The following is a 16,665-nucleotide window of genomic DNA, read 5'->3' on the forward strand; positions in this document are numbered from 1 at the left end:
GAAAGTTTACCTGTCAGGACAAGGAACAGCGCGGTGGCTGACGGTCCAGTTACTCAACGATTTGATTGCTTCACTGACTACAACGATGTGAAATAACATCACGAGGATAAAGTAAAGAGCTGCGATGAAGATGACGATGACAAAAGACGAGACCCTTAAGGAGAGTAAGAAGGCGAGAAAAGAGTGAAGCAGACCTGGACTGGAGGACACGAGGCCCCACAGCAAAGCCAAGACACACAACATGGCCGCCATCGTCTTGAGGTGAGCACCGGACAGGTGAGTGTGTCCTGGCCTGTCACCGCCTCTTATACTGACAGTGTCGCTGCTGTAGACAGGAGATAGCAGTCTATCCACTTCATCCACAAGCCTTGAGCACTTTTTTTTAATAATAACTATTTACTCATAATATGTTTTCGATAACGGGGCGATACGACATGAAGGTCAGGTCAGGAACAAGAGATTCTAGTGATAACTGTACAGTGAGCAGCGAGACTTAACAGACAGACAGACAGACAGACAGACCAACAGACAGACAGCACCTTATCCGCCTGGGTGTATCCCCACTCAGTGCGGTGAGAGTACCGCCAGAGTGGCCGAGTGACCACAAGACATCGGCCCACGGTCAGAGTGTATGTTGCCATACTCCAGACTTCTACCAATCACAGAGCACAGCTACGCTAGCTTACATCCAATGTGGCGACTCGCTTTGTGGCCTTTTGCCATTCAGTCGATGCTGCATAGACCTTGTCATTTTTGTTTGACATAGTCGTATTCATGTTTTATTGTAATTTTGTGTAGGTGGAGACGTGGTAAACACAAATTTTCTAAATAAAAATTTATCGATACTTAAACGTTGAAGTCGAACTTCCGGTTTCACATTTACGATATCGGGATTGTTTATATTTCTCCTCTCTCTTGTCATAGGAATTCGCTATTATAGGCATCTTATATATAATAAGTAGAGAAAATAGATCTTAATAAAATCACGTCTACCATCCCCCCCCCAAAAAAAAAAACAAACAACAACAACCAAAACAAATGCAGGGTTCATAACAACATTGCGTCGTCTGCTGTAAACTGAGGCAGCGAACGATATATATTATATCTGCTTAAATGCTCTTTCAAAGGACCTTTCGAAACGTGTTTAATCATAAGTGCAATTATTTTCTCCGTCAGCTGTAATTCAATAGCATACATAAATTAAGAAATGGATCTGAATGAAATTACTTAAATACTTGGGTCAGTAACTATGGAATAAAAAATGCGTGGGTCACACAGAAACAGTACGGAATAATTACTTCAGGCGTTTTCTTATGTTATTTATTGAGTCCTATTGGGATTATCTTATTTTAATGCAATTTTTTAAATATCAGCTTGAATTCTCTAGCATACCATAATACATTAGAATTATTGCGTTGTGGCGCAGACAAAACTTTTCAATCTGCTGTACAACAAGGGCTGTAACTCTTAGGAGACTTTTTATGGCGCCAGTATTTTATTTTTACTATTTGGAAGGCGAATAAAATGGAAGCGAAGAAAGCAAATGTACGTAAATATAAACTGTTTTGAAAAAGCTGCTAGGGCAGTTAGGGGTTCTAAAAGTCAACACATGTAAGCCACATAAATCAGGTTTGAGGGACTGAAATGATGGTAGAGACAATTTAATCCATCGAATATAATAAGTAAACCTTACATAAGCAAACCTGGCCACTTGTACGGCTCCAAGAGGGTATATGGTTCATTCGTAATTAGTGAGCTATCAGACAGTTACATTGGTTTTGCAAGATCTCTACAATGAGGAAGTCAGTGTTGTCAAAACAAGATAACCTGGACACCAACTGTCAATTCAGATAGCAGTGCTGACAGAATCACATTGTGAAGGTGTATAATTCCTTTGGTAATGGCCTTATCTGCCATAGGTTTCAATATTAATAGGACTGTATAAACAACCAAAACAAAGAGAAATAGCCATTGATTTACATAAAATCCTTGCCTTTGTAATTTTTACAGAAGCAAAACCCAAGAGCAATGAATATTTTGGGTCATATAGTAATGGTTGTTAGAAGGCAATCATTCTGCAGCTGATGATGAAGCATACAGACTTAAACTGTGCATCACATTTTCATGCAGTTCTTTTATATGTAGCACACATTCTCACTGATAAAAAATTCAGCATACTTTCGCAATTCCAACAGGTAGAATCAGCCTCAAATATGACAAATAAAATACACAAATGACCAGTAATTATACCACTTAATGGGATCATTTAGCACCAAGTCAGCAGGAAACCTGATTGTACCATTTTTTTCTTATATATTCTAAGTACATACGTAATAGATATATATTCCACATTTCATCATAAATTCCCCTGCTCCTCTTAAATTCACCTTTTGTGCAAGGACTGTCAGGGAAATAAAGCTACTAATGTTGTCGTATACATAACAGAATGTCTGAAAATGACAGCACCCATAACTGTACATATAATCAGCAATATTGAATGTCATTGTAGTGTTTACCAGTAAGTTGAAATCTCAAACACAATTGGGGTATTGATTTTGTGCAACCACCCACTGTTAACATGCATGTAACCAGCAGTTATATGGTGTTGATATTGACCAGATGGCCTCCCAAAAATTAAATAAAATTATTATTATCACACACACACAGAGTACAGCAATATTGAAAACAATACCAGAAACCTGATGTTTTAAAAATTACATTTTCTTCAAAGCTGGTCATTCTGAAAGGTTCCATGGCAAGTAATTATACACAGTCATGCCTTAACAATTGTTTGGACACAACTAAGTGACAGGCAACTTCTTATGTAATCCTTTACCATTCATAGTAACAAAAAGGATCTGCTTGTGTCTACATGTGTCAAAATTATCTCATATGTAAACATTTTTGATATCACTTTCAAGGATGTTATAATTTTATAACTGCATGCTTTAAATACATTGTTAAATCTTTTAGAAGAAGATTAAGTATACTGATAGCCATACAATATTTGAACTGTTATGACAATGGGATCATGCAGATAATACTAACAAACTGACAATCTCTTTAAAAATGCACACAAATGATTTTATTTTCAAATGAACCGAGTAATCCTGATTAAGTATAGTTGCAAGTAGGTGCTTTAATCATCTCTGCTACTTGTGTTCAATGATATATGCATTATTCTCAATTGCTCTTATTATTCTCAACTGTTTTTACTTAGAGTGGGAAACAGAATATGAAATTAAGGATGTTTTAATGTTGCCCTTAGATGCTGCTCTGTACACACTTAACATGTAGACTGTTGTGATACTGATTAATGCATAAAACATTAACAGAGTACTCAGAGCTACAGAATAAATAAAAATGAAGTTAAACTTGATACAATATGTGACTTATTTTATTGAAGAGATTACCTGTGCTAGGTAAAAATATTTGCAATGTGGTTCTCTTATTATTTGTTCACAAAAATACATTGTGATCTGTTTCAATACATTTCTTTGTGTAAAAGAACACTGAGAAAAAAAAAAGTAATTACCTAGACCATACTTTTCTAATTGATGCTAATTTCCTTCCTTAGAAAAGTGGTATTTATGAGTTTTTTTACATGCACCGATGCTGTCATAAATAGTCAAAGCATGAATAATATAAATGTGTTACAATATCACAGTATGGACTGCAAGAAATTCAAGCTGTTTGCACACTTTTCACTGGACGTTTGCACTTTTATGCTCTATTAAGGTGGCAAAAACAATGGGCAACTGTACGTGATACTCGCCCCCAACAATGAAAAAAGGACATTTACAGTTGATAAAACCCTTTTTCCAAAGATATATCATTGCTTCTATTAGTAAAAAAGAGTACCTTAAGAAGAAATGTATTTTGAGGCAATTCCTTGTAACTTATCTGAGTCATGCAGCTACGTGTACATGTTTTCACTTGTTTTCAGACAGGAAAACTGCTTTATCTGGTTACAATGAAAACTGCCATGGATAAAATATTATGCATAGATGCATAATATTATTATGAAGGCATTTGTACCAAACAATATCCAGTTTATCAGAACTTTTCTTAAGATATTCAACAGTATTAATGAAGGTGAAATCGCACAGATTAACATAACTCTGTATTCACTGTGGTAATGTCAGACTTTGGGTATTGCGACATTTTCCAGAGTGACCATCCTTTAGCTGCACGAAGAACAACAAAAACTTTTTTTCTGTTAGACTTAGCTAAATTGAGAAGCTCAATGCTGCTTTCTACCATCAAGGCCATCCTAGTACCCTAGTGTATTATAGATAGTACCTATAGTAAGAGATATATATATATGAAACACCTTACGAACAATAAAAGTAAAAGTCAGTTTTTCGAAAGGCGTCCAAATAATAAAAGCAAAAGTGAAGGCAGCAAATGTCCTGTGAATCATTAATATACACAATTCTGAGATAAGAGTCAGTGGGATTTCATACTGAAGAGACTTTTTTAATTCTAGTGAAATAAGAGACTATATATATTTATCATATGTTATTTCAAGACTTTGTGTGTTTTCTTATTTGACTTAATGCACTTACCACCCTATTCCTAAGGTCAAATTTCACTATAACTAGATGCTAAGACACATCTAAGTGTGCTTTTTTTTTACAAGCACAAACTCATATGAGACATTGCTAGTTCCCTCTGACTTTCTTCTATGTATAGGGGTATGTAGGGCACCCGCTTATGGCAAGTGCATTGGTGCACTTTAAAATTCTTTCTTCTTATATGTTTTTTTCGTGTGCACTCTCTTGCTCGCACAGTCTTTTTTCTTCTGCAATCGAGGCGCATCTTCCAAGTTTGTGCAGTTTCCACTTATTTAGCAGTGATATTAAGCGCTGTACGACGGCTCCAGGAATTGCGGTACTCCTAACACTGAGTTAGGTCTTTCCTGCAAGATGCACTTCAGGACCACCACATCTTTGTGTCCATCGGAGGGAGCCCGCTACTTAACCAATGCTTTGCGACGAGATCGGTCTGATGTCCAGTAACAACACCAAATTACAGGATCTGACCTACAAGCTCACTACCACCGCGAACGCTTATAAGAAGCAAAGCAGCACGGACAAGAGCAAAGTCATGGTGAACACCACGTGGGTCTGGTAGTATAGAGTGAAGATCCACACGAACGGAGTTTAACTAAAGAAGGCTCAGACCCAGACGCGATTAATTCCAGTGATGATAGCTGTGCGCCGGGCATTCGGCTCACGATCGGAGTAACGATGGCCAGGCTCACCAGTTTATAGGCAGCAGAAATCAGCTTTGGCACCATATTTAAGCTATGAAAGTCCCTAGTTGTCTCTATTGCGATGTATGGCGTGCACATTTCTCATCAAGTCCGTGCGACGGATCCAGGCGTTCAAATAAAGTGCTTTAGGGGACTCCTCCGAAATCTCCGACAGAGAACACAACAAATGAATTAGTCCGTTGCGCAGTCACCACAAACCACTTTTCACCACCATCAAATGATGGAGCTGACATGGTTGATTCTTGGCATGACATTGCCAAAGACGCTCGTACAATGTATGCAGATGGCAGTCATCGTCGAGAAAAAACCAAAGAATCGCTTGGCGACGCGAATGAGTTAATTTTGATTGTCCACCCACGGGATCGGAAGCGTTGGGAGACTTCGCCGCTGATACGTCTCATTGTATACCCGACGAGAGGAACTGGTAGGTCTCCTACGAGTGGGCTTGCTTGCTCCAAGTTGGGCAAGTTCCAATGAATCGAATGATGATGTTGATGATTAAGAGAACCAGTCCGAGTACTGACAGATGTCCTGTCATCAATTGAGCATAAGACCAACATATAAGACTATCCTAAGTGTGGTTGCCACCAAGATGGACCACTAGGCCTGGTTTGCAGTTAGGGTCTTGAAAACAAGTAAAGCACCGTTGTAAGTGTGCAGATAGCTTGGTCTGAATAGTCATTATGCAACATGAGACTAAGACGCGTGCCTCATTTTCAACACTTTTCGTGGTAACCCAATAATCTTTTCTCAGCACAACAAAGCGATGTCAACCGGTCTGGTTTGGCGGTGTTACCGGTACTACGTCACACTTTGATATCGTCCGTCAGGGTACCATGGACGGTGGTCAAAACTGATCGGGTAGGGTAGACAGAAAAATACTTGCTGGGTATAACAGACTTGCCATACCATGCAAAACTGACATGCAGCTGATCAAGGCAGACCTCAGAAATGAGCCTGGTGAGTCGATGCATCTATATCCATATGTCCACCCTCCCTCGACAACCTGTTCTGGAGGAGAAGCTTGACAGGGCGCATTTTGATACCAGTGAAGGATGAATAAATTAAATGCTAAAAAGTAGACTGCAAAGCTAAAGATCATTGTCGCGCTGACCATCCGTCTCCGGACCTTAACTCTCATGGACCTGTTCTGATACTTTTTTTCTCATAGTCCTGATTTCATCCACCTATGCTTTGTGTGCATACGTGCATGATGGTGACTTTGTGAGGCACTAGACTGTGTCTTACATGATACTTTGTTACATCCATTACGGTTTTAACTGGAGCTCACGTATCACTGTGGGCTAACTATTTTTTTCTGACAGCAGTGGAGCGACTATAGTGTGGTTTGAACATGTAATCCATAACAATACTGACGAGTTTATCTTCCTTCAAGGTATTTTCGAATACAGTCGACGATTATGCATGAAAAAAAGAGGAATAACGTGCTGACGAATGTACAAGAATGGACTGGCCACACTGACAGAACTTTGCTCGCGATCACTGCCACTTTAACACAAACCTGATTAAGTGGCGAGGCTTAAGCTTCTTAGCAGTGGCATGTATATCCAGCACCACTTGCCATGAGCTGCCATCAGGCAAGCGATAGACGAGATTGATCATGATGTGAATAGGAGGCTTCGTGCGTGTCTTACATATTTGTTGTGACAATTCGACGTATAAATCGGAACAAAATGCACGTGTCATAAAACGTCAACTCTCATGACAAATTTAAATGTAATGTTAGCCGTTGCACCTATCCAGCACGTGTACGACGGTCAAAAACTTGTATATATTAGGCAAGCGATAGATAGGTAAGAATGATGCAACGAGCTGTGACAGTATAAGGTGACCAGACGTCCCGCATTAGGCGGGACAGTCTCGCTTTTGTCTTCGTGTCTCGCCTGCTCATCGGGCAGGACGCCCAATTAATGTCCCGCTTTCTGGCTTTCTGGCAAGTCCATCAAATGTCCCGCTTGTCTTTACAAATCCGAATACCGTACGCTAATTCGCTTCCGGAAAAGTCAGAGGAAAGGCCCCCCACAGCGCCCCCCCTCCCTTACACTTTTTTCGGCGTTCTTTGACGGTGACGACACCATCATCGGCACGTGTCCCGCTTTCGCCCCCGAAACGTCTGGTCACCTTACAGTATAAACTGCAACATGTAACACGAGCTATATAGCAGAACAAACTGCAATGTAACACTCTGTTGGTGTACTTAGGGCTTGCTTTATTGTTGTAGACTGCAGACAGTAGTACGACTCCCAAAGCTGTCCTTTCACTCGCCTTCTGCGCACGTAACAGCCAACCTTGACCTGCTTGGCCTATTGTTACATACCAAGGTCATGACAGGCAGTGCAGGATGGGGGTTGTACACACACCATTAGGACAGGCATACACAAGACACTACAAACTGTAACAACACGCTGTGTGATGTACAAATAAAAGTACATTGTCGCGCTTACAGTAATGGAGTGCTATGCCAGAGAAACGATTTAAGCGCCCGCACGCAATCTCCACTCCAAAGAATACATTCCCATCACAGGAAGACATTCAAATTTTGGTTTTCATGGTATTGCTTTGTTTTTATTAAATCCCCGATAGTGAAATCAACATAATCTTTCAAATGACATATCTTATATTACCTTACAATAGTGCATTCATTTGATTCTAAATAGATTGAACAAACATAACAACTATACTTATACCAGCCATAGAAAGACAGAACACATACAGCATTCCAAATCATCACAGCAATAGATCATTATATGCATTTCTTAGCTCAAGGAAAATATTTTGTGCCCAGTCAGTTCTGGATACTTCGGTTGAAATACAAAAGAAGGCTAAATATACTTATACAAGGCTTGCCTACAGCTCTGTTGCAACATATTTTTATCACACCTTAAGATATATATATATGTGTGATGTAACCATTCAGTACTTTCATCTGTCTTCTCCAAAATAAAAAAAAGCAGCTAGAATAGGAAATAATAATTATCATCATTTAATTTCAGTATAATTATTTTCATACAGCTAACCCCATGAAGAAAAAGAATACTGTGTCACAGACAATACCAATAACATACAATCAATGTCAGTTTATTTGTGTACGGCAATGTACTACACTAAATTAACCTACTCAGTGATGATTTGGTGACAGATTTTGGTATTGCTTGGCAGTGATTATTGATGAAGTCCCTGAAACTGTCATTTGTATTAAACACACTGAACCTTGCATACTGCAGCCCTAGTTCACATTTTGTGTATGTCCAAAGTTGGTATCCATTGAGATGACAGACCGTTTAGGTTTCCTCCATAATATATGTGCAAATAAAAGCTTAAAATTGCAATCTTGATAGAATAATAATAACGGTATCAATAAAGTACCATTTCTTGTTACATGCATGCATTCATGATGCACACTTATAGAAACTCATAAACACATGCCCCCACATACCTAAACACACACACACATGGAGGAGAAAAGATAAGTTTCAATAGGTGAAGCTGAAGGCAGTCAGTTTAGGATTCTAGCAAATATATATTGACAGAAGTCTGGTTAGAAGAATGCAAAGCCAGAGAGAGAATAAATGAGAGAAGACAGCCTGTAGATGTGAACTGATTTGAAAATCAGTTCCTGTGGCATTGAAGATACTATTGGAAATTATCTCGTGGTTTAAACAGTCATATGTTATATTTTAATTTTAATGGGTTCATGCTCCTCATGCTGAATGATTATGAGTTTATTGTGTTCTGAGAATGTAAAGACCCTTGAGGTTCCAGAACTCTTTTAGGTAAATCACACTTGAATCTTATCCAACTTTCCATTGTCTTTGATAACACCAATAGTACCATAATGAATTATCCTTTTTCTTCTACTTCTACACATTGTTGATTGCAGAGACAAATCTGCCAACTGAAAAAAGTACCTCTAACCAATAACTGTTGAACCCTACAATTCAATGAAAAATCATCGAAATAGCTGAGTTGTCCAATTTTTCATTTGGTCTGATAAGTGCTTATAAAATACTTTGCAAACTACAATTACAACAGCATTTCGCAAATGAAAATATATATTTAGAATGTCTACAGACTCTTAGAATATGCTGTAGATCTCAGTGAGAGTGACAGAAAGCAGCTGGATCCAATCACAAAATTGAGCAGACAATAGAATGCAGATGATGTGAAAATCCTTTTGCTTCAGAAAAATTAGTCCCCAGTCTCCCTTTGTTGCTGTTAGTATCAACATGAACTAGGAGTTTCGCCAAACACAAACTTCACCTTATCAGGTTGCCAACCATACTCAGAAAGACAATGCAGTGGTATCTCAGCACTTTAACTGCTCAGAAATAAAATATTTTGGTCCTTGATAAATACTATGATAAATTCTGTTTTGGTGCTCAACCACTTGCTTGGCACTCAACCATGCTTAACTATGGTGCTTAAAAAGCATCCCTTTGTGTGCATTGATTTAAAGCAATAAGCATATTCCCTGGTGTTCATGATATTGTGCTTTTTGAAAATTATATATATATACATACAAACAACACATATACATATAGTCATTATATATGGACTACAAAACATTATTAAGTGTTAAATGTGAAAAATAGGAAAACAGTAAGAATAACTGTTAAATAAAAAGGAACAGTGAAAAGTATAAGAATTATATACATGTTCTTAAAAAATAGTCATTAGTATGGCTATCGACAATATCAACAGCACTAAAACAAAGCTATTAAGGCAGATGATATTGCAAAAATAGTAAACGATACAAAAAAAAGTATTCAGTTTTATATTTATAATACTGTAGGGATCAAATTGCATGTTTGAAGAAAACATTTAATAGGTCTGTCTTGTATATATGCCATACTATACATTGTTATGAGAAATGCGACAGCTATGCTATTGTAGCCAAAACATATTCAATGCATTTATATTATTTCTGAGTGTGGGTGTTGGGTGGGGCCTGGGTGCTAGGCAATCGGATATGACCATCTCTAGGGTGACAATTGTTGTGGAGTGTCGAAGCATCACTGTATTTTAAAAGAATAAGACACATATATATATATAGTAATAATATAAGCAGCATATGCCTCTCTCCTAAAATATGGATAGACGTGACAAAACAATTACTGCATCTACTCACCAAACTGAATAGATAACAGAGTGCAGGAAATTTTCCAAGATTAAAATTCATGCCATATATTATCACATATTTTAAAAATGTAAATCATGTAGTATTTAAGTTTTAACTGTGTGAGAAAATTGGTGAACGAATAGTGTGTTAATGTTATTAGAAGACATTCAAAGCATTTACAGTATTTCCTATACTTGGGAGGTTGGGGGTGGGGGGGGTACAGGCAATCGAACAATCCCTAGTATCAATTGCTAGTGAATTCAAGCTGACGGAGAAACAATTGCGTTAAAATAAGATAATCCCAATAGGACTCAATAAATAACATAAGAAAACGCCTGAAGTAATTATTCCGTACTATTTCTGTGTGACCCACGCATTTTTTATTCCATAGTTACTGACCCAAGTATTTAAGTAATTTCATTCAGATCTATTTTCTTAACTTATGTATGCTATTGAATTACAGCTGACGGAGGAAAATAATTGCACTTATGATTAAACACGTTTCGAAAGGTCCTTTGAAAGAGCATTTAAGCAGATATAATATATATCGTTCGCTGCCTCAGTTTACAGCAGACGACGCAATGTTGTTATGAACCCTGCATTTGTTTTGGTTGTTGTTGTTTTTTTTTTTGGGGGGGGGGATGGCAGACGTGATTTTATTAAGATACATTTTCTCTACTTACTATATATATGATGCCTATAATAGCGAATTCCTATGACAAGAGAGAGGAGAAATATAAACATTCCCGATATCGTGAATGTGAAACCGGAAGTTCGACTTCAACGTTTAAGTATCGATGAATTTTTATTTAGAAAATTTGTGTTTACCACGTCTCCACCTCCACAAAATTACAATAAAACATGAACACGACTATGTCAAACAAAAATGACAAGGTCTATGCAGCATCGACTGAATGGCAAAAGGCCACAAAGCGAGTCGCCACATTGGACATAACCTAGCATAGCTGTGCACTGTGATTGGTTTGAGTCTGGAGTATGGCAACATACACTCTGACCGTGGGCCGATGTCTTGTGGTCACTCGGCCACTCTGGCGGTACTCTCACCGTACTGAGTGGGGATACACCCAGGCGGATAAGGTGCAGACAGATGGTATTTGATTGCCAGCTTAAATGAGATGCAAACACAACATGTTCTTAACGGTGGCCGGCAAAGACTTTGCCATCTTGGCAAGCCGAGCAGTTTTCCGGTCACAAAACAATGTTAGTTGTTTTTATGTCCTTCCTTGAAAGTCTTTTATTTGTTTCCGTTGTGTGGTGGTCCAGAGTCTGTCCATGGTAACAACAGTTTGAACACCTTGTCAGTGTGTGTTCTCAGGTAATTAGTGTCAGGGATTTAGCTTACCTGTGTGATCAGCAAGTAGTCAGAGAGGCGTCCTGCACTTTGTCCACAACATGGACTGGCAGGAGGATTTGGTCGTCTGATGGCGAGTTTGAGTGCGGGGCTGTAGGCAGAGCTTTGGTTTAACTGCCCTTGACGACTATCATAACGGCTATCACACCTGGATAGTTTGTCTCCCTCGATTGCTCAGTTTGAGGGAGTTAAAAACAACCAGTAACTACAAAGCTCAAATATTTTTCGAATTAAAAATAACAAAAACATATGCGTTTTCAAGTATTTGGGTCGAAAATGATGAGGGGAAAAAACAAGTTAGAGTGGGTTTCGAACCAAGCAAAATACAAAAAAAAAAAATGTATGTTAATGACACATAGTATTTGAACTATGCACAAACAGTCTTCACATCCGTAAAGAATTAAAGCAAGACGATTGGCTTCTTTTTGTCCTTTATTCCTCATTATATAATTCTCAAGCTAGCAAATAAAAAAAGTGAGAAAAAGACCCGGATGATTGTAATGAATAAGAGCAACTGCTGAGCGTTGTCCTCTGTGAGGCCAGACACAAGGTTGCAACAACCACCGACATCATGGCACAATGCAACAGCTTCTCTGGCACTGACACTGGCACTGACACTGACACTGACAGCAGTCGTGAAATGACAGTACAAACAACTACTCATAACACACAATGTAAACAACAGATAAACTGGCACTCACGGTCAAAATACACGCTGACACCGAACTTACAACAAATACATTGAGATAATATACACACACACCTACGGACACAATGCAAGGACAGGATCACCTTTGTCTGATGTCACCCAACATCTAGATAACTACAGGACGATGCACTACGAGCATATAGTTCCATCATGAAGACTGCAGCCAATGTTGAAGACACGGAAGACACACAATGTTAATTAGCTGCATTAATTACTCTTGTGACGTCACCAGTGGGCCCTCGTTAGCTCGCTCGTATCTCGAGACACTGTACTAACTCCCTAGACACTTTGTGAGTAGATACTGTAGGAACTTACTAGGCCCTGTGTCAGCAGACGCTGTAGGTGCTGCAGTTGCTGTGGTGGTCGTAGTGGTCTCTTCATTCTCCTCGCTGTCGTCATCCTCGTCACTGCTGTCAGGGGCGAAGGTTGTGACGACTGGAGTTGTCGTCGTCGTAACATCATTATAGTCACGTAAATCGAGGGATTGGGTTGTGACCTCAGTCACCTCCGACAGCGTAGTTACTTCATCGTCGTCTTTCTCTTCTTCATCGCTGTTATCAACGGGTTCTGATTGCGTGGTACTGGAGTCTGAAACTGTGAGTGGAGTTGTCGCTTTTTCTTCATCGTCGTCATCATTATATGATGACGTTGTGGTACTGGAATCCGAAACTGTAAGTGGAGTTGTAGCCGAGTTTTCTTCATCGTCGTCATCATCATCCTCATCGGATGACTGCGTGGTACTGGACACTGAAGCTGTCAGTGGAGTTGTCGTTGCTTCTCCTCCATCGTCGTCATCATCCCATTATTATAGGATGACGTTGTGGTACTGGACACCAAAACTGTAAGTGGAGTTGTGGCCGAGTTTTCTTCATCGTCGTCATCATCATCATCATCGGATGACTGTGTGGTACTGGACACCGTGACAGCGCTTAAAGTTGTTGCTACTGCTTCATCATCGTCTTCATCATCATTAATATTATTATAGGATGACTGCGTGGTACTGGACACAGCAGCAGTTATTGGAGTAGTTTCTTCCTCAACGTCATCGTCATCTTCAAATGTGGAGGGAGTTGTGCTCACGGGGCCGTACATGGCATCTGCCACACGAGAGATGGCCTTCATCAGGTCCTCGATGTCTTCGTACGTCTGTGTCTGCTGGCCGGCCTCCTGCTGTCCTGTGAGAGATGTGCCGTACAGGGTCTGCTGGCCGGCCTCCTGCTGTTGTCCTGTCTGAGATAAGTCGTACAGTGTCTGCTGGCCGGCCTCCTCCTGCTGTCCTGTGAGAGATGTGCCGTATGGGGTCTGCTGGCCGGCCTCCTGCTGTTGTCCTGTCTGAGATAAGTCGTACAGTGTCTGCTGGCCGGCCTCCTCCTGCTGTCCTGTGAGAGATGTGCCGAACAGGGTCTGCTGGCTGGCCTCCTCCTCCTCCTGTCCTGTCTGGGATGTGCCGAACAGGAACTGCAGCAGGCGGTCCAGGTACTGCTGTTGTTGCTGTTGTTGCTGCTGCTGTCGCTGCTGTTGTAGTACCTGCCAGTTGTAGCCTGAATTCACGGTCCTTATGATGTTAGGGTAGAACAGATAGCCAACTGGAACTGGTTGCTGCAGCTGTCTGTCCCTGTAGCCATAGCCACCAGTCTGTGGGTAAGCAGCGCGGGGCGGGTAGGTGAAGCTGGTGCAGGGGGCGACACTCAGCGTCAAGATGAGGAACTTGACGACAAGTGGTGCTGGGGATCGTACCTCCATCATCTGTTTCCCCACTTCCTGAATCAAACACAAAACAACAATTGTCACTGAGGAGTCGTCACTGTCACAACAAGGTCGTCCTCATCGCCAGATAACGATGTCTGCTGCTCAAACCAGTTTCTGTCTTCTTTCCTCCTTATTCCGGTAAACTCTTCGTCAAGCTTATGTAAATATATGTTAGTTGATATTTATACTATGTTCTAATATGTCTATACTATGTGTCTACACTATGTATACTATATATTTACTATCCATACTATTATACCTTAATGTATCTTCTCTATATATTTATATATCTATATGTATCTATAGTGCCACTTACAACTTCACTGACCCTGTCAGCTTCTGTAGCCACTGGAGAACAAAGTTTCTCAAAGTGGAAATTAGTGACAACTTTTCTGAGAACAACATTGCTACAAGAAAGGTCGGCTGGTTGGCCACCGTGTCCACTGAGGATCACTAGATCTTAAAGAACTAGACACTGTTTCCACAGCAACAAGCACAGAAAACGGTATTTCAGCCTCAGTTTGATGACCAGATGGTCGAGTGGTTGTTGGTATTTGGGTGGGAATGGGGTGAGGGAGGCTGTGACGTAACTAAAAAAAACAAAAAAAAATGTCTTGCTTACTCTTCCACCCTCGTTAATAAAGAATTGTCATTGTCATTATCATCAGTAAGGCTACACGCATAATAACGCCGGGATAGATGAGGTCAAAGTTTACTAAAGATCTTTTGTTTTCTTTAACGCGAGGAAATCAGTTGTAAGTTCAGAATATCAAGGTGTGTACAGGTGCACAGATAACTTCTCTGCCTCACTCAGCACACGTCACACCTGGTTAAACAGAACTAGTACCCACAACACACCTGCCCATGTTCCCTCCCCCATCACAACAGAAGCCAAGACAGAATGTTTCTGTAGTGTAGCACCTCGGACTCGGAATCCAACACAGTGTTTAGACAAATTACAGGGGACGAGCATCAGGTCAGGGAGGTGAAATCTTTGCTAGCAGACGACGACATAAAGACTTACCTGTCAGGTAGGTTTGTTTCAGGTAACAACTGTGAAGCTTCGGGTCTGTGCGGCAAAATAAAGGTAATCGTCGTTGTCCAAACTTCGCGAGATTTTCACGCTCGGTGTCGTGCGGCTGCTTTCTTTGCTTCCTTTCTCTGACTTCTCTTTCTTCTCTCACTCACTTGTAGAAAGGGCCCGAAGTTCTTACTGCCCTTTGCCGCCAGGTGTCGGTGTGTCCGGCACTGCCTGCAGCCAAGCATTTTATAGCAGCACGTCACACCCACCTCCACGCCTGCCTGGCCGAGCGTGACGTGCGTCACAACCAGCGAGCCCCAGACAAGGGTGGTGTCAGCACCCCAACATCCGCCAAACTCTTCACTTGACATTAATCAGACTTTTAACAACCATTAAACACAGTTTTTTAGGACAACTAGGCCTTACGAATCACCTTTGTTTGTTTTGTTTTTTGCTTAGTAGTCCGCTGGAGCTGGATAGATCCAGATTTAGCTGTTGGTCTGTGGGTCTGTCTGTCTGTCCCAGCTTGCATAATTCATGTGAAAACGTCATCCATGCTGCCAACGGTCATTTCCACACCAGAGGTCAAGAGACCGGATGTAAGAGGCAGAAGATGGCAGAATGTTTCTGTACGGATATCAACACACGATTGGACGTTGTACCTTACTTAGCCCTCACCAAAGTCGTTTGTTTCCACAAGTAAACAAACTTGAACACGAGGTGTAAGCAGCGGCAGGGACATGGGTTATCGCCCCGGATTATTCCAAGACGCATGGGTTGTCGCCCTTGGCTGTGCCTCTAGGAATGCCTGATAGTTATCGTGACTTGTGGAGGAGCTCATGACTGAATGGAATGTTCGTTAGAACCCTTTAGTTGTTGAGAACTCAGCTTTTGTCATTCACAAACAAGTCGTCGAGGTAGAAAAACGCTGTGAAGATTTTCTGTGCGAAAGAGACCGTGGCTAGACAAGGTATGGGATGTGTATTTTTCTTTATCATCATCATCATCATCATCATCATCATCATCATCATCATCATCATCATCGTAATCATCTTTGTAGCGGTCGGTGAAAGAATGAGTTGGAATTATAACACTTGATCGGAGATTTTGTTATTGAAAGAAAGTTGTTTCTGTTGAAACGAAGAGTTGACATGCGTTCGAATTGTTTATTCGTTGTCGCAAGGATTTCAGGAATCACTTGGGGGCGAAGGAAGAAAGGAACAGACCGGAAAGCATGTAACATCCCCGCTGTAGGAAGACATAGGAAGGGCATTCCACTTACTGGGGCTACAGAAAGGGAGCGAGTGATGGCCGAGTCTGTGGACTATGGAACTGTGGAAGTCACGTGACACAATCCTTCCCACCAAGCTGTCTGCCTGAATACCAGCATCAACAT

General features: G+C 40.6%; 2 protein-coding genes across 6 annotated transcripts in view; both read right to left on the minus strand.

Moving 5' to 3' along the window:
- LOC112559815 overlaps window positions 1–16,665 on the minus strand; it is a 47,826-nt gene that overhangs the window by 7,760 nt on the left and 23,401 nt on the right. For 2 of the 3 annotated variants that reach the window (XM_025231251.1, XM_025231249.1), the window contains exon 1: window positions 195–341. The exons of the other annotated variant lie outside the window; for it this stretch is intronic. In XM_025231251.1, the coding sequence (XP_025087036.1) occupies window positions 195–252 (58 nt within the window). In that variant the 5' untranslated portion in view covers window positions 253–341. Of the gene's footprint in view, window positions 1–194; window positions 342–16,665 lie in introns of those variants that run through there. 3 annotated transcript variants of the gene reach the window in all.
- On the minus strand, window positions 12,205–15,600 carry LOC112559817 (putative mediator of RNA polymerase II transcription subunit 23). 3 transcript variants are annotated; one of them, XM_025231255.1, is made up of 3 exons: window positions 15,273–15,588; window positions 13,763–14,260; window positions 12,205–13,711 (listed from the first exon to the last, which is right to left on the minus strand). In XM_025231255.1, exons 2-3 carry the CDS (start codon window positions 14,243–14,245, stop codon window positions 13,256–13,258), a joined length of 939 nt encoding a protein of 312 aa, XP_025087040.1. In that variant the 5' UTR covers window positions 14,246–14,260; window positions 15,273–15,588; the 3' UTR covers window positions 12,205–13,255. The 3 variants fall into 3 exon arrangements, with proteins under 3 accessions (XP_025087040.1, XP_025087039.1, XP_025087038.1); XM_025231254.1 differs by having other exon boundaries at window positions 12,205–14,256; window positions 15,273–15,600; XM_025231253.1 differs by having other exon boundaries at window positions 12,205–14,260; window positions 15,273–15,589.

This window comes from Pomacea canaliculata, linkage group LG3 (assembly GCF_003073045.1).
Source record: "Pomacea canaliculata isolate SZHN2017 linkage group LG3, ASM307304v1, whole genome shotgun sequence".
Taxonomy (NCBI): Eukaryota; Metazoa; Mollusca; class Gastropoda; order Architaenioglossa; family Ampullariidae; genus Pomacea; species Pomacea canaliculata.

Coding starts and splice junctions, on each gene's coding strand:
- LOC112559817 (XM_025231254.1), bottom strand. CDS start 14,245: ATGATGGAGGTACGATCCCCAGCACCACTTGTCGTCAAGTTCCTCATC.